We start from the raw sequence: 24,425 nt of genomic DNA, 5'->3' as shown, positions 1-24,425 counted from the left end.
AATAACATTAACTTGACACACAAAACTGATCTTCATAGTTAAACACCTTTTGATTGCTGAAAATGCCAGGCTACTTAAGTTTGCATGCTGCTGTTTCCTGGTTAAATTTCATTACCAGTGGCATAGCAACATATCGCGAGGCACTGGGCTAGATGAAAATGCGAGCCTTCCTTCCATTTTCTAAATCTGAAATACAGTGTTGTTTGATTCAAAATCTCCAGTCATACGTTAGCAAAATTTTAACAATAATAATAATAATAATAAACTTATGAAAGTGAAAATATTATCATTTCCTTTTACTCACCCTAAAAATGTCGTTCTCTGCTCTTCCTGGAGCTGAATTCGCTCACAATTTCTGAATAGTCCAGAGTTGAGGCGATATCGTTCTCTATCGATAGCATGGTGAGTTCTGACAATCGTTCTTCTGACATGGTAGTTCGGAGGTTAGTTTTTATTAACTTCAACCTGGAAAAAACTAAACGTAACGTTTCAACCTTCTAGCAAGGTCTTCTTCAGACTCTGCACCAAGTACAAATGTAACAAGGTACAAAAACAGGACTATATATATACACACAAACATTACTCCCCTCCAGACGATTAGAAAGTTGTTTTGGAACATTCTAGCAGGTGGCTTTCCCTTGTTAAAAAGGAAAACAGAGAAGAGGAAGCGGAAGGGATTATCTACGAAGTGAAATGTAAAGAATGACAGGGTGTGTACATAGGAGAAACTAGAAAGAGGCTGAAAGACAGGTTGAAACAACATAGGAATGATGTACGACTTAAGAGAGAGAGAAATGTGATATTTAACCACACGAGAGAAACAGGACATGACATAGAGTGGGATGAGGCTAAGCAGATAGGAAGAGAGAAGAGAGTGCTAGTGAGAAAATGGAGGAGGCCAAGGAAATAGAGAAAAAAGGTGAAGAAGTCACAATGAACTGGAATGGGGGACTGAAGACAAACAAAGAATGGAAGAAGGTGTTAGAAAGAGTGGAAAGGACAAGAGAGACAGAGGAGAGGAGAAGGAAGAAAAATGAAGGAAAAAGAGCATGAGATAAAGAGTAAAACCACATTCTAGATGGAAGTAAATATGTTTAGCCTTTTAGGTGAAAGTACAATTGACAAGGGAAAGCCACCTGCTAGAATGTTCCAGAACAACTTTCTAATAGTCTGGAGGGGAGTGATTTTTGTGTGTGTGTATATATATATATATATATGGATAAAAGCAAGGAGGGCCAAAAGGGCTAAGTAAAAATCAAATAAGGTAAAAGGAAACACTCACCGGACAGTAGGAAAATTCAAAATTTTCGCTAATTTATAGCATCATCGGTGTGAGAAGAAACAGAAGACGGTCTTCTGTTTCTTCTCACACCGATGATGCTATAAATTAGCGAAAATTTTGAATTTTCCTACTGTCCGGTGAGTGTTTCCTTTTACCTTATTTGATTTTTATATATATATATATATATATATATATATATATATATATCTTCCTGTTTTGTACCTTGTTACATTTGTACTTGGTGCAGAGTCTGAAGAAGACCTTCCTAGAAGGTTGAAACGTTGCGTTTAGTTTATGTTTTATAATAAAATAAATTACTGCCTTGGTCTGCATATAGAGTTTTTACATTTTTAGTAACCCTATGTGTGTGTGTGTGTGTTTCAAATTCTTTCATCAAGCTTAAACCAAGCATACCGTCGGAGACAGAAACCAGTTCGTTTTATGTTCAAAGGTTTCCAACACTGCTTCCAAGTGCATAAAACGAATGAATAATAGACAGAGAATTGATAAAACGGAAAATTCTTTTATTCTTGGTTTGTTTATAGACACGTGGCTTCTCAAATGCTAAACATGTAACATATTCAGTATTACTTTTATTGCTGGGCAAACAATATAACTTTTTCACATATTTTTCTCACTTCTAATTATTATATATTTTTTTCATATAAACCTGGGAGCTCGAGGCCCCGGGGTTCACCCACTTTGCCCACCCCTTGCTATGCCTCTGTTTATTACCTTCTACTTTCACTGTAGAAATAGCTCCCCAACTGTCCTAGAGACTACCAGGTGACTTAACACCATTGCTAATTAATCAAGGGGCAAAGTATTTATGCAAAATAGGCATTTATAGACACTATAAAGATGTATTATCACTATAGCCTTATATTTATGGTGAATAAAAGAACAAGATTTCAGTGCAAAAACTGGGCACATTTCAGGATCAAAAGTGGTATATAAAACATCATTTCAGTGTTAATATGGTGAATATTACTCTAAATTTGATTTTAAAAACTACACTTATTACACAAAATAAATATTTCCATTCTAATAGTAGTATGTGGTTATCAAAGTATTAAGTTTATTCCTGTGTATTGGAGTCAATATTTGCTTCTCAAATATTTACAACATAATTAATCAATTTTCCGTTAATTGCATAACTCACAGGACAATTCAGACTTCAGAAAGTGTCACATCGGTACAGTGGCGGATTCAGGATTGGCAGTACCTTACAGTACCTTACCAAGCCTGGAAACTATCCTGACATACGTTTTCAATGGTTATGTAAACAATGCTGCTTCAAAGAGAAGCTGAGTTGTCGCCTGAGGTCTAGTTGGTAGTGTTCGAAACAAAGGTTTGAGAATTCCAATTCTAGACCCATTTTTTTCTTCATAATTATCGTAATTAATTCCAACTTCGCGACACACACATATAAATATGCATCATAAATCTGTAAAAAAAACTGATGACAAACATTACTGTCACTCATTACATGCACCTGAAGCATACAGGATGCTTCAACCATCTTCCTGAGGAAATATTGTTACCTTGGTAGACTGCGATATTCTTTCAGACAACAATGAGGTGAGACAGAACTACTTCATAACTTAAAATGTAAATATCAAATACACTTCCTCCATGCTGCTAATAATTATAATATATCAAAACATACTTTTAGAGTTAAAATTATTTTTACAAGAAGCTAGAAGATTTGCTGTCTCTAGGGGAACTTCAACTTCTTTCCCTTGGCACACATTTTATCACCTTAAGTTACTTTCATGATTGAAAGAATTGAGTCTTCTTCTATATTTGCACACAATGATTTATATATATACAGCGTGAGCACAAAAACACTCCCTGGTTTTGAAAGGGTATAACTCTAATACCAAAAGTAGTATTCTACAGAAATGTTCACAGTAGTTGTAAAAACTCATAAAGTTTTTGTGGTGTTCATTGGAATTACAAATGCTCAATGTGCGTGCCCCCTGTTACGTGGGAAACATCGAGACGATAATCCAGCTCCAACTACACCTTCTCAAGCGTATCCGGTGTGATGAAGTTGACAGCTGTACTGATGTGTTCCTGAAGATGATTCAAGGTTGTGGGTAGTGGAGGTACATAGACCTGGTCCTTCACGAACCCCCAAAGGAGAAAGTCACAAATTGTCATGTCCGGTGATCGTGGGGGCCACTTGCATAAATATAGATTTTGATCATTGGGTCCAGCTCGTCCTATCCAACGATGTGGGAGGTTGTCATTCAGAAAGCTGCGTACAGATTGATGCCAGTGTGGGGGTGCTCCATCTTGTTGTAGAATGTAGTCAACTCTCTCTGCAGCAAGTTGAGGAATTAACCAGTCACGTAGCATTGTTAAGTAGCTTTCACCTGTGATTGTTGGCCCCTCAAAGAAGAACGGACCGTACACTAGACGCTCTGACACTGCACAAAAAACATTCGCCTTGGGCGAGTCACGTTCCACATAAAGAGTGGCATGCGGATGCTTGCTTCCCTAGATCCTAACATTATGCCTGTTCACTTTTCCACTCAAGTGGAAGGTCGCCTCATCACTAAAAATGATATTTGTCAGAAAGGTTTCATTGTCCTCCATTGAAGTGTGGATAGTCTCGCAAAACTCATGTCGCTTTACCTTGTCTTGTGGATATAACTTTTGAACCAATTGCAGCCGGAACGGGTGAAAACGCAAACGCTTCCGTAAAATCTTTCTTACGATAGTTTGTAGCACCTGAAACTGCCTGCTGGCTTGACGTGTTGATTTTCTGGGACTGCGTACAAAGGCTTCTCGCACACGCTCCACAATTTCCTCAGAGATGGACGGTCGGCCAGAATGTTCTTTTCTTTGATCACAAATGCATCCTCTCTCAACAAATGTTTTATGCCACTGCAGAATGGATTTGTGTGTAGGTGGATCAACATTAAACTTCCGTTTAAATGCACACTGCACTCTCACAACACTGCTTGTTTTGGCAAATTCTAACACACACCAGCTTCTTTGCTGCGGAGTGAACGCCATTTTCGATGTTACTGCCCTCTAGCTACCGAATTCACAACTAGCGATTCTGAAAAGAAAGATATTAAAATATTTTGAGTTAACTGAGCTTTGGATATCAATTTTATCAAAATATTCAAGTAACTATTAATTTTATGACATCTTGAAACCAGGGAGTGTTTTTGTGCTCACGCTGTATTTAAAAAAATCAATCTGAAAAGAAGTGTGTTCAGTACACTATTTTCACACAATAACTTATCAAGGGATAAAAGGTAACTTTTATTGTTTTAGGAAGTCAAGGCAGCGTGATTTCTTTTGGGAGAAGCATGTTATTATTTCCTGGTGATCAAGAGCAACGCCACGATGAGTATGTAAAAGAACCAATCCTCTTAATCTTTCCTGGCCCATCGTCGACCTTATCCAAGATTTTAAGCACTTGAGAGCTGAAAACGATCGTTCGGCTGTCGCTACACTAACTGGGAGAGTAAGAAGGACAAAACATCCTTGTCACAATTATTATACAAATCAATTAGAGATGCATCTGTAAATTCACGCTCAATTTTCATCTGCCATGCTTGCAATTCAGCAGAGAGGAGAAGCTGGTACATGGGTTCAGACATACCAAACCACTGAATCTTTTACTTAAGCACGTTATTGCATCCTGTGTGTCTTCAGATTTTCTCTGTCTGTAGGGAAGAATAACTGCAAGTTAGTATGCATCTAGACTAGACTGAGAGAATCGAGATCGTAGGTCTTCAGTTATATTTTCCAAAAGTGGGATGTAAATTGCCACGCGGAAGTAGTCTTCAGGGAGAGAGCAGGATGGGTTGCTGCGATGGATCTGTCTTCTGGCAACACGAGGAATTCTGACATCGATGTTCAATAATTTGCAAGTATCGACCACATCTCTAAAGAGAACATGAAACTCCTGGTTCGCCGAATGGCGTCGATCCTCAAGAACATTAAGAATGTCCTTAACAAAATTTTGCAGCTTCGTTCATGTTCACAATCTTCTTTTGACAAAGCCTGCTCATTGAAAGCATTATGCCGAACACATCATCCAAAACAATCAATGTTGTTAGGAATTCAACATTACATATAGCTGACAAAAGAGAAGTGGCCTTTGCTGCCGAAGCTCTCCCCACCCTGATGTAAGATCAAGGTATTCTATTATCTGTGATAATCCATGCGAAATTCTGGTACCGCTTCGTGCCTTTCAACCCAGTGAGTTTCACAAAGCGATGTTAATTGCTTGCTTCTCAACACAAAATTTCGTTTGGCCGAAGAAGTAAAGAAAGTGTGCACTTCTTTCATTATTCCGACCACATTCCTCACACTTTGAATTCTGGATGTTTTCCCCAGAGACAAGTTAAGTGTATGATTAAAACAAGGACAACGAACAGAATACTCACAAACTGTCTGAATTTCTTTAACTGCGCCACATACCTTGGAGGTCATCATGGAACACCCATCTGTACCAATACCACACACATATGGGGATCAAGGCCTCTTTCTGATATCGTCTTTAACACTAATTGACCTACAGCTTTCCCAGAAATCTTTGGCTCTACACTTTCAGTAGAATGAGAAGATTTCTCATTGTTGAATACTTTGATAAAATCTAAGAAATCTTCACGAACTCCTTCAGGTGTAACATATCGAAAATTAATCGAAAGTTGCAATTTGTGGGACACATCAGTGGTTTCATCGACTATTACAAAATATTCTCCTGCATGGCGAATTCGGTCTACAATTTGACTCGTGATCTCATCACCACATGTTTCTATTAGTTCGTTTTGTACAGTTTTGCTTATGTACATTGCACGTGACGATGTTGATGTCAAATGTTGCTTCAAATTTTCATCCCCGGCATCAATACGATGTTAAAGACAGAAATTGCCTTCATTGCAAAGTACACCAGTTTCATATTCGGAGAGTTTTCAGTCATCCCTGTGACATCTGAAGGGAACGTTTTGATGTCCAAGCAGTATGACAGTTTTCACAATAGGTAGTAACCTTTCTCTGTTTTCAGCTATTTGTTCCAGGCATTTCTTTTGCTGAATATTTATTACGTCGAGACTAAGATCACTTCGCATCTTCAAAATACGTTTTTCATCTTCCACTGACTTTTTGTGATAATCTTTAGATTCGTGAATGACCAAATCACCATTTTTCCCTGTTAAATTTGAAAAATCCTTCAAAGGTTTCGTAACTAATTTCCCAAGTGTCACATTGTGTTTAAACCCCCTGACTTGACCAGGTACGAAAATGGGACAAAATTTACACGGGTAGCCCTGAAGGTGATCTGAAGTGACAAGCCACTTGAACGATTCCAGGTGCTTTTTGGAAGCGTATCGATAGCCATCTTTGTCGCCTTTCCTTTGCAAGGAGAACGGATATTTATATCCAACCGATGAAACCCAATGTCATCTTAAAATACCCTCTTTTGAAAAATCATCTATCTGTCCCCCCAGGAATTTTCCAATATCAAAAATATCAATGCTTTGAACTCGCTGAGCTGTTTCACTTTCTGTGCCAATTGCGTTGTCTGCACTCAATCTGGTCGAATCTGTAGATTCTGAACTGTCACATAAAATATCCTCGTCCAGACTAGAACAGAGAGAGCTAACTGAATTTACTCCCTTCCCATTTTCATTGCTTCCTTCCATAGCCTGTTTTTTTTTTTTTTGTGAAAAAACTCTCTATTGTTCTCGACTGGAGTTTTCTTTTAGCTGTTGCTAATTTTTTCCTATCCTCACAACTCATATCTTCAATGTAAAACACAAAGAAAGTAAGAAACACAAACACCTCTGTCACAGCACTAATGCCAATCATGCAAGCTACATCTCTCGCAATAATAACAAACTCATTTTTTACACTACGCCACACTATCACGATGGAAATGTATCGCACCAAACTACACTACCAATTCACTCGACAAGAAAAAAAGAACGTGAGAACTGACAAAGCCATAGTTACGTTGACTGGTGATGGCTAGACCCACCCACAAGTCTGGCGTGGGTATCATATTACCGTGCATGTCCAGCGAAGACTGTGACTTTTCAGTGTTGACTGAAATATTTTATTTTTCATCTTGGTCAGTAGCAGAGGGAAGGAAACTAAAATTTCACTTCAACAGGGAGTAATGAAGCTCCTGTTGTGGAAAATCACGTTTACCTTGTTAATGAGGGAAATGTAACGTAAAAAACATACATGCAGCACTTAAATTATTAGTAATATCAATCATTATTATATCTCCCAAAAATCCATCATCAGGGCAGTTGGGGGGGGGGTGATCGCCCCCCCCCCCCCAATGGATCCGTGCCTGCGTCAGTAAATAAATTTTGAATTTCGTGTTTGAGAGTGTATTTCGCATTTTACAGTTCATGTCGCATCATTTTGTGACAAAATATAGTGGAAAAATGTACCCCACACCTTCAAAAACATGAATGTTACAACATTTCGTGTTGAGATTTGAAATGAATTTAACACATTAAAACCCTTTGGTGGAAATATTACATAGACATCTGTTATTGCCTTCCTGTTCTAGTTGTCATGCTCCTTGTGTCTCCCTTAGCACATCTTGCTACGACGCCAGGGGTCTCAGGTTCCATTCGCAGGCTGGGCATTGGTGTTCTTTTTGAGTTCATCAATTTCATCATATCACCATTCATCCTCATCTTCGTGATTAACCAAAGTGGCAGAAAGCGAAGTAAAATGAACCAAATCGATCATGATTTTCTTGTATAAAAATGTGCCAAGTGACAGAATCACCACTTTTGTATTGCATTACAGGAGAATTGACGTATGATGACTTCCTGAGTTTAATGACTGTGAAGATGGCAGACAAAGACACAAAGGAGGAAATTCTCAAAGCCTTCAGGTTATTTGATGATGATGAGACTGGAAAGATATCCTTTAAGAATCTGAAGCGGGTAGCAAAGGAATTGGGCGAAAATCTGACAGATGAAGAACTTGAGGTAGGAGATGCTTTTTGATTTTGATGCTACAAAGATGTTTGATATTTACTACTGATTGTTCAAGGTTTATTTTTCAACAGTATTGTTGATTAGCAATGGAAATGGTTTGTTTACTTGTAAAGGCCTTGTGAGTAACCGGGAACTTAGTTGTTCACCTTTTTGTGATTAATATACTTGAAACAGGCTTGCATTTTATCCACAAATCTGATTATGTTATTAACATGAAAATATTAGCTACAGTGGTCAGTCTGCCATGCAGGAAATCCAGGTTTGAATCCCACAGTGGGTGATCTCAGATGATAACTTTTTCAATGTGTGTACCAGTCTGGAAATCCTGGAAAAGTCAGGGAATGTACTTTTTCTGGAAATGTCAGGGAAATGTACTGTTTCTGGAAAAATCAATATTTTTGTAGTAGAACCCTAAAAGTAGGGTTGGAACAAAGAAAAAAGAACAAGCAAGAATTTTTCAATTTCAGTTTTGATATGCTGAGTACTACCAATAGTTACAGTAGAAATTTTACTAAATATTGTAGGAGGAGAGAGTCATGTTGTAACTTTTCATGTAGAAATCTATTAATTAAGTCGCTACTGGCATTTACCACTTTCTTTGGGTTTTTTTTATGGTTTTCATTTGGTGTTTTTAAGTCCACTTTGTGCACAGTAAGGCTAATTGGGACTGTACCTACATTTTAAAGTGGGATCCGAACCACTATGTGCCTCCACCGAGTATCGAACCCAGGACCCCTTTATTACAAGGCAACGATGCTACCACTGTGCCATCGGGGAGGCACACCACTTTCCTGTTGCAATTTTTGGGCTGTGTTTGATATTAGGATTAATACATGTATTACTAAATTTTAACTATAATTATCTATTATTTATGCCATAATTATTGGAATTTTTTATAGAAAATAATTCTTTGTTAACAGTTAGTCAATATGTGGTAAGTATTAGCCATGTTCTAGTTTGTTATTCCATACTTTCGGTAATTTGCAGGGATATTTGCACAATGACACTCACCTTACGTGATAATTATCACACAAGAATAATAGGTTACACAAACACAGTCCCTAGCAAAGCAATATGAAAATATATTATTACACATTAATTTAAAATTCCAACAGCCTGCGTGCTGCTCAATCTCAGATTCTTACCAACCTTTTTGCCAATTGAAATTTGTAATACAAATTGTGTATTGGATCCACGGACATGGGTACATATAGGTTGAACACTTTTTACTACAATTTGATTGGTAGTGATGTTGAATTTGAGAAACTGTGGTAGGTATCTTCCTTTTACATGTAAACACAAATGTCTAAAGTTGATTTTCAATAATAAAAAAAAGAGGGCCCAACCTTCATGACTGACAAGGGAGGTTATCTAAGTGTCCCCCTCCGATTTCCATGAAACTTGGCAAGTGTATAGAGGGGCCCAAAGGAAGAAATACGTGTTTTTTTGTTTCGGCTAAAAAACTTTTAGGGGACAAAACCTCCCCTCTAATGTCAAGATGAGTACAAATTGAAGTGGGGATCTGACCTCTGTGTCCAACTCCGATTTCCATGAAACTTGGCGGGTGTATAGAGAAACCCAAAGGAAGAAATATGTGTTTTTTGTTTCAGCGAAAAAACTGTTTTAGGGGGCAAAACCCCCCTCAAATGTCAAGATGAGGACAAATTGAAGTGGGGAACCGACCCCTCTGTCCCCCTTCGATTTCCATGAAACTTGGCAGATGTATAGAGGGGCCCAAAGGAAGAAATACGTGTTTTTTGTTTCGGCTAAAAAACAGTTTTTAGTTGGCAAAACCCCCCTCAAATGTCAAGATGAGGACAGATTGAAGTGGGATCTGACCCCTGTGTCCCCCTCTTGTATCCTTGTCTATGGATATCACCTATATGATATCTAGGTGATGCTTGATAGGATTATGGTTCCCGTGTGCAGCTATTTTGATGCTCCATTACCCTGCTTTAATCCGTCTATTGTTATGCCCATGCCTATCCGGGAACAACGGTGTCTATGAATTCGGCATCTCTCTACAGTTGCACTGCGTTTGGTAACAACAATCATAGAGTTCTGTGCTGTGTGTGTTCCAATTATAATTATATGAGCGTGTTGTTCCTATGCCAGATTTACTTGGTTTCGGAGTCAGATCCCCACTTCAATCTGTCCTCATCTCGACATTTGAGTGTGGTTTTTAACCCCTAAACAATTTTTTAGCTGAAACAAAAAAACAGGTATTTTTTCCTTTGGTCCCCTCTATACACCTGCCACGTTTCATTAAAATCGGAGGGGGACACAGGGGTCAGATCCCCACTTCAATTTGTCCTCATCTTGACATTAGATGGGAGGTTTTTGCCCCCTAAAACAGTTTTTTAGCCGAAACAAAAAAAAACACGTATTTCTTCCTTTGGGCCCCTCTATGCACCTGCCAAGTTTCATGGAAATCGGAGGGGGACACAGGGGTCAGATCCCCACTTCAATTTGTCCTCATCTTGACATTAGAGGGGAGGTTTTTGCCCCCTAAAACAGTTTTTTAGCCGAAACAAAAAAAACACGTATTTCTTCCTTTGGGCCCCTCTATACACCTGCCAAGTTTCATGGAAATCGGAGGGGGACACTTAGATAACCTCCCTTGTGAGTGGTTAGCACAGGGTGTTACAATATCAGGGATCCCATGTTCTTGGTGAGTGTCCCTTCATCATATCATCACTCAACGTTATTGTTGCGCTGAGCCAAAAGTTGCTGAAATGGGACGCTAAATGACAAGAATCAAATCAAATCTATCAACGAAGACATGATTGTAGAAAATCTTGATGTAGACTCAGTTGATGCGTTAAGATTAGTGTATGACTCTGTAAAAGGTTCTAGAACCTAGTAGGGATGAGACATATTAATCGGTACTCTAACGGTATCGGCACATCAGTTTATCAGTAAAATATCTGATTATTTTACCGATCCGATTATCTATATCTATAAATATCTTATAATTCAGTGCAAAATTCTGCCATTTCGTTATAATTTTTATGGATAATCTCCGCCCTTACATTCTAAAAAATTAAATGTATAAATATGCAACCTCTTTTGTACTGCAGTCACCTCAAAACATGGATTTGTTAAGGTAGGTCAATGATCCATTCAGGTTCTTCAAGGACCATATGGAATTTTGTATCAGATCGCTATCAGTATCAGTAAATTTTATATCTGAACTTTATCAGTATCTGCCAAAATGTCATAATATCAGCCCATCCCTAAAAAATAGCAAAGTTTACAGTGGAGACAGAATTACAAACAAAGACTAAAGCCCATACGACGAAAGCCAGACTTTTCGTCTCCAGATGTCATAGGTTCCAAGTACAAAATGTGGTGTTGCATTCTGCTGTCAATATGCACTTCGCTTGCAGTTCAGGGAGAGGCAGAGATCTGAGACTCATTTGTTTACTACCCTGCCATGACCGTTAGGCTTCGTTGAGGATGCCTTTGGCACCTCTTTTCCTGTCAAGCATAAGTTTGGCATAGCAGAATACCTCAAGAATTCCCTCACAATGACGACTGGACCGAGCTGATTGGTAGTTTTTCTTGTATGTACGCATTGCTTGCATTGTAGAATTATATTCCTGTAGTTTACGGTTATTACAAGCATAAGAAAATTGCAATAAGATGGCACGAACACGATTTGGAAATTATAAATCTAAATCCAAGAACAGGTTTGTCAGCTCACATCATCGAAGAGAAAGCATTTGATTAAAAAGAGAAGGGTTTTAAAAAGATTGATGGGAAACATAGAGTTGAATGTCTGGGAAGTTTTGTTCATTGCAGAGGAACACTGGAATAAATTAAATAATGAAAATGGTAACATAGATCCAGTATGGAGTCTTCTTTTTCACAAATGGAGTAAGCCACCATCTTTAAAATTTAATGTAACAGAAAACATCAAGAGTCTTTGTGAAAACAATGATGACTTTGAATTACCTGATGATATTTTGGATTCATAATTTCAAATAAAAAATAATGTGATCAAATTTTTTTTTATCTGAAATAAAAATAAAACAGGCTGCTTCTTTTTACAGTTAGGTTGCTATATTACAACAATGTAACATTGACAACATCCATTAAATAACGGATTAATTTTGTTTAAAAAATTGCTAACCATTGTTATAACTGTATCTTTAGTCAAAATGAAAATAAATGTCTGATGAAGGGAGCGTGTGTTCTCCTGAAACGTCACAACGAAAAACTGTTTTCTTATGTGTGTAATATCCGTAAACTACAGGAATATAATTCAAGCTGATTGGTTCAAGGGTTCATGTGACCCTCCCTCTCTGCCTTTTGACGGAAAAGACAAAGATAGAATATGAAGTTGGTTCTTTGGACGATCGGGCTTTAGCGAACAATAGATTATAGATTGCCTGCTTATCGAACTCTATTACATAGATATTAAGCATACAACAATTTACTACCCACTGCAAATTATTACATGAAAAATACTTTCCATTACAGGTAGATGTCAGTAATTACACTTTTGTCAAATGTCTACTTTATGTAGAAGTAACTTATATTTTATTTATTATTATTTTTTGCAGTGTGTAATTTATATATATTCATATTGTGAACAAGTATGAGTGGCAAATGTATGTGATTATCATGTAAGTGGAAAGGTTTTCCTAAAGCCAATATACATAGTTAAAAATACAATGTACATTAGGCCTTTCAATTTTTTATGTAGAAATACATAGTCTCAAATTTCTCTTAATGCAAGTTCCACCCTTCTTGATGGTATAGTAATCAAGGTGTCATGGATTTTAAACCTGGTGGAGGCACATAGTGGTTTTGACCCCACTTTATACTGTAACTCCAGTCCTGATTAGTCAATCTGTGCATAAAGTGGACTTAAAACTGAAACATACACATAAGTGCTAACTAAAAGACATTTTCATTTCTTGAGGACTGAAGGTGTGTTTACAGTGTAATTTGGCCTAAAGAAAAAGCTTAATTTACAACCTGGAAATATACTAAACGTTCTTGGAAATTATTTTCTTGTAGTTTACGGTTATTACAAGCATAAGAAAACAGTTTTTTGTTGTGTCGTTTCAGGAGAACACACACTCCCTTCATCAGACATTTGGAAAAGTCATGAAAATTAAATTAGAGAGTATTTGTTAACTCTGAAACACCAACCTCCAATCAGAATTAAGGGAAAGTGTTCTAGAACGTTAACTTAATTCGGCATCCTCTTTCTATGCCCTGCTAGGCAATACGATGCTTTCTTGAAATATTTTATGTATGCAAAAATAAACCTTTTGTAATTGGTATTTGGGGAATTCAACAGCGTTTGGCATACACCAAATTCTACTTTCTTATTTCTTTCCACAACAGTCTAAATACTGAAGATTGAGAGACAAACTCTGCCCACTGAGCAGCAATTGCTCTTGCTCACAAAATCCTCTTTGTCCTCATAAAATCTGATTTGATCTGCTCCCTCGGTTACACAAAACAGAGCCCCTGTTCAGTGGATGTTCCCTTCCAGACATGGAATTTCCCATTGCAACAGCTCCTTTTTTAAATGAGAGCTCCCCCTAGTGGGCAGCTTCGTATAGGGGAATCTAGTAGGGATGGCCACATAATATGGATATACGGATACATAATTCGGATGGTACAGATTTGATGAAGTATTTCTAGAAAATCTGTACAGTGAAATACGAACATGACAAAAGAATATGTGGATAGCCTGTAAAATGGACAAAATGATAAAACTGTTCAGATATCACACTGCACACATCAGATATCCTCATTTCAGATAATCTGATTTTCGGATATAGGATATCCAGATAATCTAAATATATCTGGATTATTTGCATACTCTGAATATCTGGATAATCTGGACAATTTAGATATCAGAATATCTTATATCTGGATATTTAAAATCTGGATAGAAAATTATCCAAAATCCAAATAAATTTTATCACAATTTGGCCTTCCCTAGAATCTAATATTCAGCAATGCACGATCAAGTAAGTACATATTCATGTATGTAGTTAGATACACAAACACACACACATATGTAAAGCATATTAATTAATCTAATTTCTGACCAGCTGTCACATACAATTTAAAAAACAGTGAATATCAATTTGATCTTTACAACAGTTCGAGTGCAGAACCAAATTGATTTTTTTTATTCCTCTCAACATGGCTTACCATATCCATGCTTCTTTATTTCCAAATTTTAGTATTTGTGGAATCAAGGAAGCTTGAAGACTTCCTCAAACTTTTTTTTTTTTGCCATCCGAACATTGTTTCCCCCTCCCCCATTTTCCTACTCACTTCATATTTCAATCTTTTCTTCTTTGTTCACTGTTTTCCTTGCTCAGAAAAAGAGGTGGGGTGTGGGGACCGTGGAACTTGATTATATTATGTTTTATATTTATTGCATTTCTATATTTGTCCCTCTCTTCTGCTAAAGTCTTCATTTCTCTGTAGCTCTCACAATTTACATCTTGGTGTTAATGTTAATAAATTAATAAAATACTATTTTGGACTTTGAAAAATCAATTTCAAATTTAACATGAAGAAAACAAATTCGGAATCCAACACACAACAATTGCTGTACTTCCTGCAATAAAATTATTTTTTCGGGGTGTAAGGGGTGCTCCTTCCACGTAGTGCACCCAATAGTCAACCTCACTTCCATGTAGTACACCCTGGACTGCAGACTAACGAGGCTCTGGCAACTGGCCCCATGGCCAGTATAATTTTGTTTGTGTTGTCCTGTGTTTTGTCCTTATTTGTGCTGAGTGCTCCTTTACAGCCTCAGCTTTTAACGAAAGTCAGAAGATTTTAATATTTTATGATTTTAGGTATGCAACGTTAGAGTTGTTATGTGTAACGATAAGGGGCTGCACCCCGTATAATGTGACGGGTGCAAAATTTAGTGCTGACGCACCCAAAATTGTAAATTCAAAATAAAAAAAATAAAATTATTTTTTCTTAATTTTTTGTAGGAAATGATTCGAGAAGCTGACAGAGATGGTGACGGGGAAATCAATCAAGAAGAATTTCTTAGGATTATGAAGAAAACAAGTCTGTACTAAGTGCAGTACAAGTTTCACGTGCAATTTACAAGGTTTGATGTGATTGGAGTCATGTGTTCAGTATTTTTATGAACACTCCCGGATTTTGTTTGCTTCTCGTTTTTTTTTAAAGTTTTTGTTTCTGTATACGTGTTTGTGCTCACGTGTGTTTACATAAATGTAATGCACCCAAAGATAGTATTTTGGTTACTTTGTAAATAATTATAAATGTTTGTTCCAATGAAATATGAGTTAATTTGTGATGCACAGTTCCTGATAAATATGAATAATATATTTTGCGAGAAATTGGTATTGAAGAAAGAGCGTATGAATGTTTGTGGTTTAAGGAACAAATTCATGTGTACATTATTAAGAAGAAAATTCTGCACACAGGCAGAAAGATCTCGGGTACTTCCATTGAAATATTTATTGTTTGTTAGCAAGCTAAGACAAAATTCACTTTTTTATAATTGTGAATTATTTGGTCATTTACATATCACTATAAAGTGGGAAAATACAGTGTTTTAGCAGGAGTATCTTTAGAATGCTAGTGTCTGTAAAATTATGTATACTGTTAGTATTTTTATGACTCTTTTGTATGAAATTGTCGCATATTTTAAATGTGTGTCGTTTTTATGAATTTTCAAGGAACTGAAGTCACTTGTGTTATTAAAGTACATGGTCCTACCGAAATATGTGGAATATCATATGTTGTTGGCATGCTAAAGTTTCATTTATTACATAAAATGCCAGGGAAATGAAGTTTTGATGTAGTAATGTTTTCTGTTTCTTAAAATTTTAAGAGTACATTCTAAAATGTGGCATGGGAACATAGTGTGTTATTTTTTATGGTTTGTTATTATTGAATAGCATTTTGAAATAAAAGTCAGAGGAGAATACTTCTTCAATTATATTTATTGAAATGCAGTATGTTCAATTAAAAATTTCTGAAGTATCAACTGTTATTTTATTATTTAATATTTATATTCTTGATGATTAGAAGCATCTATAGCTGAATAATAAGATAAATATTTAGTTTAATATTTTTATTTCATAAATTTGGTTAGTAAAAGAAATATTAAAGAGAAAATCCTGAAGAAATATGAAGTCTTGTGAATAATATCTTCTTAGGCCAGGTCATAATAAATGTGTCATTGAAATTATTGTACTTTTAAATAGTTTGTTTTAATAGAGTTCTCACACACCTGGAAAACCTCAGAGAATATGAAAAATAAATATGTCATGGAAATCTCGGGGAAAATCATCTAATTGATCAATGAGTTCCAATGAAGTACAGCTGAAGGACTAGAATATGCTTTGCCTGTTTACTTGCTTTCCATAAGCTACTTTGAAGATATAGACTTGTGGTATACATTTATTTGCATTGTAGATTAGTTAATATTGTGCCCATTTGTAAACTTCTGTTTGCCAAAAGTGTGAAAGCATTTGCTTTATGTATTATGTGTTTGGAATATATAATATACTTTGAGAAAGTGTTAACTACCACAAAAACATATAACTTTAGTGCTTAATTGTATGCACAGAGCTGCCATTTTATTTTTGAATTGTTTTTTTTTTTTGTTATTGGTATCAGTAAGTGAGAAATATGAAATTTTTGCTGATACCGTGTTTCAGAGAAATAATGTCATCCATGTGACCGCTGTCAAAATTTGTAGTGACAGAACCTTCATTTTTGCAAGAAGTTAAAGGAAATGAAATAATTTATTAATTTAATGGAAAGTATGGATGGCCTTCCCTAGTATCATCAGTTCTTGTGGACAGATGTTCACAGACAAGTGGCCAGACGTTGAGCCTCTTATGCTTGCATTTCAGATATGCCCTGTGTCAGCATGAGAGGAGAGTTGCTTTGCTTTCACTGAAGTGAAAGCATTGTGTGTGTAAAGACTTTACTCCCCCGTCCCCCCAAGTAGGCGCCTGAGTTGTTTTAAGCCTGATGGTGGTCAACTATACCAGATGCCTCATGATTGAAAACCTCATATTTCCAATAATTTGTTATTTTGCGCTATCTGCTCTAATAACGGAGTTGCCCTATGTTGTTGGACTTTTGAATCACCCTGCACAAAGAGAATGTTAAAAGACAACTATTAGTATTTCATAGACTTAGTCTGCCACTAATTTTGGTGACATTGTTGAATTCTGGAACCTCCAAAACACAGGGAGTGATTCCAAACCTGATTATTTAGTTGTTTATTTTAAAATTTTGGCGGCCACCTTGTCCACTATATTTAATGCTACATGATAAACAGGATCTTTTTAATTTATTATTTCCTTAGTAGTGTTTTAAACTACATTTGCATGAAAATAAGAATAACTGTAATGAAGCAACAGGGTTCAGGAATAGAAATATTTGTCATGACTGTCATTTTGATGACGTCATTACCGATGAACGAGAGCTTAAAAACTTGAGGTCTGGGGCGTTTTACATTCAGGAATAAATGTACTATGCCCTACCAAAGGTCATGTTCTCTGCCAGAAGTGAAATTATCTACCACTTTTCTTTACATTTCAACCACACTAGTAGGGCTGTGTATCATCTAGCAAACAACCACTACATGAAATCAAATAACTCCATTGTGGTTACTGCAGATAAAAGTTTCAGGTACTGTTGCAAAGTTCTTAAAACTACAATTATAAAGTTAAAATGTTTATAATTATTAAGTAATTTATGGTAAAACGGTAAAGAAAAATCTAATTTTCTCCAGTTTTTTGGTAATATATTTCAGAAAACCTGTCGAGTACATCTAATATACTTTATTCTGTAAATTGTCCAATATAATTCCCATAAATTTGGTGTAAAAACAAAGGTTCTATCGCAATTCTGTGAGAAGTTATACACTTTTAAAGATTACACTAGAAATTCTCACAACTACCATATTGATGATGTCATTTCTCCGAAACCTGCAGTGGGATTGTTTGGGACTTTTTGTGACAAATACAACTCGAGTAGTACTACATATTCCAGCAAGTTTGGCTTCATGTTTTTTGAATGTCCAGGTTGACCTCCAAATATGGCTAATTTGACTGTACTATGAATGGTTCATTCATCTCCATAATTAATGTATGTAACTAAGCGATTTCAATGGGTTTTCCCTTGACCAACTGTGTATTTAAACATTTACTTTGCAAAACCGTGAATTATATATTTCTATTCACAAAATAATAAGAAAATGACAGAATATTGCACTAAATTACATTTCTAATAACAATAATATAGATGATAAGGATAGTATGATTGTGAGGAGAAATGGAGGAGGCCACTGTGAAATAAATTAAAAATAGTAATGTACTGTGTAATGAATACTCTGGGAAAAAATTATGATTCTGTAGAACTCGGGGGGGGGGGGGGGATACGTTTAGAGTTCATGTGGGAACCCCATACCGAACTTCTATTTTTCCACTTATTTTGTGTTACACAGCATGTAAACTTCTTTCCCAATGCTGGGTTATTCATGTCTGAACAGGAAATATGTGTGCATACCTATTTATAATATTAATGGTTTATCTACACAAGCCTTAGTTTCCTATAATTATTTACAAAGGCCTAGTTTATGATCATATTGGTGCTAAATTGACTAGACGAGAAATACCATTTTAATGTTGTTCAAAAAACTGAATTGATTAATGCTTCCAATTTTTTTATTGCAATTAACATTTCCAGAATTTGATTAGAATTAGAGGCACTGGTAACTTCTGCATTTGTTTTTCCATGTGGTACTTGAGCATTTTATCCATAGATATTGCCAGCCTCTGTGGCAGAGTGGTTAGCACAGAATGCTATGATGCCAGGTATCCCAGGTTCAAATCCTGTCCTGGGCATGGGTGCTCTTTGTGAGTGTTCCTTCATATCATCAATCGTTCTTATCTTCATGATTAGCCAAAAGGGGCAGTAATGTGAAGTAAAATGAACCAAGTCAGTCAGTCAAATGATGGTGTCTTGGTCTTGGTGGCTCCAGTGAATGGCACTTTTGTGTTTCATTTGTCAAGCATCTATGGAATGTTTCAGGCAAGAATAGTCCAAATTTTATGCTATCACCCAGCACAAAATGATATATCCTATTGTACAGACTGTTTCAAAAGTTGCACAACCCTAAACCATGCTTAAAGCATGAAAATGATAGGAGCTGCATTCAGGGTCGGATTAAGATGAAATTGGGCCTGATGCTTGAAATCTTCGGTGAACAATAAACATAACGACGTTATACTTACATCACAGCATAAAGAATAATAGTAACTGTATAATAAGTAACGCTGTGTCTAGGCGTCCGAAATCAGGGCTACAAATTTCATTCTAAGATTTATTTTCAGGATAATATAGCAAAAGAAAACTGTTCAGCTTTCTGAAAATTCTCGTCTGTTTTCATGTGGACCTATTTCAGGAATGGGCCTAATGCTGCAGCATCAATAGCACCCACCTTAATCTGGCCCTGGCTGCATTATCAAGTCTCGTCCATCGTGATACATATATTTTTAATGTCTAATTTCCAGTTCAACCCACACAAGAAATTCTAGAAATTAAATCAAGGCTCAGGCCAGATATATATTTTTCCAGAATGCAAATTTCAGGAAATAAGAAAATTTGTAGAAAACCATCATGGCAGTGCCCTGATCCAAGAATTTTACTCAAAAATACATTTCTAATTTTTTAAAGTGTATACATTAATTAATATGTACCCTTGAAATTAAACGTTAATAATAAATTCTGGAATACTCATCGATAGTAAAAAAATCGGGCTTGGTTGTTTGTGAATGTCCATTCATCAATTTCATCACTCATCCCCATCTTCGCAAATTAGCCAAGAGACACAAAACGCGAAGTAAAATAAACTAAATCATCAATCAATCATAGAGAGTAAAAGTTTGATTATGTCTAGGCTTTTTGACAAATATATTATTATGTTTAAATTACTTGACAACCACTAGACCTAATGAAATCTTGTAATTTCCTTGGGCCAACATTGGTAAGTGCTAATTTTTATTGGCCTATCGCATTTTGAACATCAATAAATTCCATTAAATACTAATTTGGAAATTGATGATCAAATCATTATACTTGCAGTGCTGATAACAAAGTATATTATTAATACATTGTAACTTCGTTGTTAAAATCTAAGTGTCTCGGATGTTTTAGTTACGTAATCTGAGTCTAAACATTTGACTCATTCAAAAATACTATTGTTAGTGAAAATTGCCGTCCAAATTAAAAGTGGCAAAATTAAGGAGAATCTCTTGTAGCCTGGTATAATTGACACCTGGCCACCGACCTGCAAGTTAAGGAACACCGATGTAGAAAACTTGATTTAAATATCCATAAACTTCTTATATGTTAAGTAATCAAAGTTAGGGTTGCACAGCTCTTAAAGCACCTAACAGAATCTATTGATATGAAATGGTCCACAAAACTGCTTTTCCCAAACCTGTAAGTGTATCCATATTATTATACATTTCTTACCTACACATAATTATTTTTAGAATTTTCTGTTGTCCCTGTACACCAGATATTCATGTACAATATTTATTAGCTGAGGATATTCCTGGACCTGAATGTTTTTTTTTTTTTTAAATTACTAAAAGTTAAAACAATTTAAAATTCCATACAGAACGCTTGCAAGAATCATTTTGTTGATTGCTCATGCTCTCATCTGAATATTACTAATTATTTTGTGATACCATAAGCCATTTTTTTATTACAATTTCAATGGGCCCCTCAATTTTACATTCCAGGATTTTCCCACATATGCATATTACCTTCCTGCACCCAGTAAAGCAATGTGTCAAATTTGTAAGTTCTTTAGTAGTCTCATTTCCCTGAAAGACATAAAAACAAGGTTCCACTGCAAATACACAGCAACAGTTCATGCACTTTTCTTTGGAGGGATTTTAAATGTATGCAAGTTTTTTATGCTAAAATGCCTTTCAACACGAAGCCATTTGAAAAAGGTTCACGGCTTTTGGGAACCTTAACATTGATGTGCTTCTTTGACAATCAAGTTTTGTGTTGTTCATTATTTGTATTGCATACAGAGTGTAATGGAAATGCAGGGCAAAACTTCAATGGATTCCTCATATGTAGAGAAGGTTATGTCAGCATGGATCTGCAAATGCATAATTTGTGAGTAATAGAACTTGCAAGTATGATCATAGTGTACACATGTATTAGCTGGAATTACTCAGAAATTACACATTTTCTCTACATACAAGGAATTCATTCCTGAAATTTTGCCCTGCATTTTTGTTACACCCTGGATAAACTTTATTCAATGCCATGACTTCCAACAATCGTAATAAATGTACTATTCCGGACAGTTGTGTACAGTCTGTGTATTGTGTTTGCAATGAACAAGTCAATCAAAAAGCAACAATATTAGGTGTGAGATATAATTGAAGAGCGCAAAACATGGTAAGTGACATTTTGGTAATTTCCGAGTTCATTAAGAAAAGAGGTTATTATGATCTATAATGTAGATAAATTGTTTTTGTGTTGTGTTTACCAATTTCAGAAGGTTTCGCTGAGTCCAATGCAAATTGTACGACATTGCAATTTCACTCAAAAATTGAGGGATGGCACATTTTACTTTGTAACTAAAAAATGACCAAAATGTCACCCTTTAATTATTATGAAATGTGAGTTATTTGTTCTTGACAAATTGTAAAAAAATCAAATAAATATGTGTGTGAGATATTTATGTTGCATAAGAATGAATGAACAGAAGTGTGTACTTCTTTCAAGAAGTGAACTACTTTCATTCCATATTCTAGTCAGTGTGGTAATGCATGTATGCCATGTAATGTTTACTAAATGCATGTATTTTTGTACATTTTGATGGTCAATTAAATTTTACCTCATTTTTCAACATATATTTTGTAAAGAGTTAGTAGGCAATTTATAATTTAAATTTTCAGTTTCATCCGTCAAAAAACAAATTTGGAAAAGTACATCAAAACTACTTGATCTTATATGTCAATTACAATGTGTAATAAAAATCATAAACTAATATATACATATATATTACAGATTTAAATATTAGCTTATAAGTAGTCATTTTCTAGAATTGTGCCTTTCATAATATTGTACCTAATTGTCTCTGTATTGATGATTCATGTAAAATTACAATGAATCACATTGGAATGCTTAATAAAAAATATTTTTTTCCTTTTTAATATATGTTGCATTTTTTCTTCAAATCATTATTAACCTGTGGAGTGATTACAATTTAAAGTATTAAGAACAACTTGAGAGCAAGTGTTATAGTGTCAATGGCGGTGATTAAGGGGGCGAGTGGGAGCAGTTGTCCGCCACTTTTGCCCCTGCACTATGCTAAACCTTATCCACAAAGGGAAATATACTGTGTTTGCCCCTCCCCCCCAGTTTTGACACCTTGCCTCCCTGGTTTTGGAACCCAATCGCCACCACTGTATAGTGTATAATAAAAACTAGATCTCTTTCTCAGCAAGAAACAGTAAATTTGATTATAAAATTGCATTACATTTAAATTCAAAATTAATAACAGTTACTATGTATAATAAAATAGATGTATATGCATGTATACCCTACTAGAAGTTTCTAGTGTTTATAGTAGACAGAATCTCCTCTTATAAATTGTACTCTACTGCAGCGGCGGCTCTAAGGGGAGAGCCACTGTGCCATGGCTCTACCCTCAGAAAAAGAAATAGCACTTGCTTTGCCAAAATATAGTTAAATTAATACATTTACGAATGAGGAGATTCGAATCTCGTCGTTCCAGCTTACGGCCGCCTCAATACCTGCGCCGCATCCCCAGCTGTTCTCTCACTTGCTCTGGGCCAGCATAATCTGGCCTGAGCGCAGAGACCTGCGCGGAGGCATGAAAAAGTCTCCGCAGTTAACGAGCGAGGAGGTGGGGTGGTAGCCCAGTGGCATCCTTAAGACATCCAGCCGTGCCAGCTCGTGTCGTGGCACGACGCGAGAGCTTTCACATTGTGTTGGCAGTTGCAAACTTCACAGAGAAGTGATTAATCCTGACCGATTTGTAATACTCGGAGAAGTAATTCGCGAGAAAGATACTTGGCAAGAACAAATGTAATATCTTCCCCAAATTTATATAACCATTTAGATAGATGCATCTAAAAAGCCATCCAAACTTTTTTATCGATTTATTACTTAAGAAAAGATATATCCCTTGCTCTCACGCACACAGACACTCATGTGTTGCAACTGACGTTGACAACATTGAAGACATTTACTGTACAAAAGAATTGCCTAAATATCAAAGGGAATTCTCATCACCAGGGGATTTTTGACTTTAATATTTGTAAAAAATCACACAGAAAATTTATCAGTATAAGAATTTTACTTGGAGATATAATTCAATTTCTTGCATTGAATTCTAAAAATTGTAGATCTACAGTTCATTTAGCAGATAATCATATTTCAGTTGTTAGTAACACCGATTGTTGATGTACCATCTGCCGTGCTGGGGTTGCAAATTATAGACAAAGCAAGGCAAGAATACCGCGATCGACTCTGTGTGTGTAATTGTTCAGTGTTTTTCTTTTTAGTGAAGTGAAAGTGTCCGATGTCGTGTGAAAGGAAGGGTAGTTAGTAAAGATGAGTCAGATTAGAGCATTATTACATACACTATTTTCCAAGGTACTATACGATATTACATTAAAAGTTAAACAACTTGGCTGTCCCACGCCAGATTTAAACATCAATTCTATTTAAAAATATCAAAAAAATGGTAAAGGTGACAGGCGTCGAAATTTTAATAGTCGCATTTATTTCCTAGAAACTCTGGCCGACCTCCGCACAGCATGCTACGACGCCAGGGATTGCGGGTTCGAATCTCGGCCTGGGCATCGGTGTTCTTTGTGAGTGTTCACTCATCCTTATCTTCGTGATTAGCCAAAAGAAGTACAAATGCGAAGTAAAATAAACCAATCTTAGGAACTCTGAATTTTTGTCTGCAATTTTAGTAAACAAAGTTCCATTAAAATTACCTCTTTCATTAGATTTCTATGACATATGCTAGTGAAAATTTTTCGATTTCTTGATCACGTTGGCCCTACCCATCATACTAGCTGCCAGCCGCCACTGGT

General features: G+C 36.0%; 1 protein-coding gene across 2 annotated transcripts in view; it reads left to right on the top strand.

Annotated features, from left to right (window-relative positions):
* LOC145997313 (uncharacterized) overlaps positions 1-22,439 on the top strand; it is a 46,598-nt gene extending 24,159 nt beyond the window's left edge. For both annotated transcript variants that reach the window (XM_083134215.1, XM_083134214.1), the window contains exons 5-6: positions 8,081-8,265; positions 15,261-22,439. In XM_083134215.1, the coding sequence (XP_082990341.1) occupies positions 8,081-8,265; positions 15,261-15,350 (275 nt within the window). In that variant the 3' untranslated portion in view covers positions 15,351-22,439. The remainder of the gene's footprint in view (positions 1-8,080; positions 8,266-15,260) is intronic.
* Positions 22,440-24,425: the final 1,986 nt, after the last annotated feature.

This window comes from Lepisma saccharinum, chromosome 13, assembly GCF_977018435.1.
Source record: "Lepisma saccharinum chromosome 13, izLepSacc3.1, whole genome shotgun sequence".
NCBI lineage: Eukaryota > Metazoa > Arthropoda > Insecta > Zygentoma > Lepismatidae > Lepisma > Lepisma saccharinum.
This window is presented reverse-complemented; position numbering and strand designations above follow the sequence as displayed.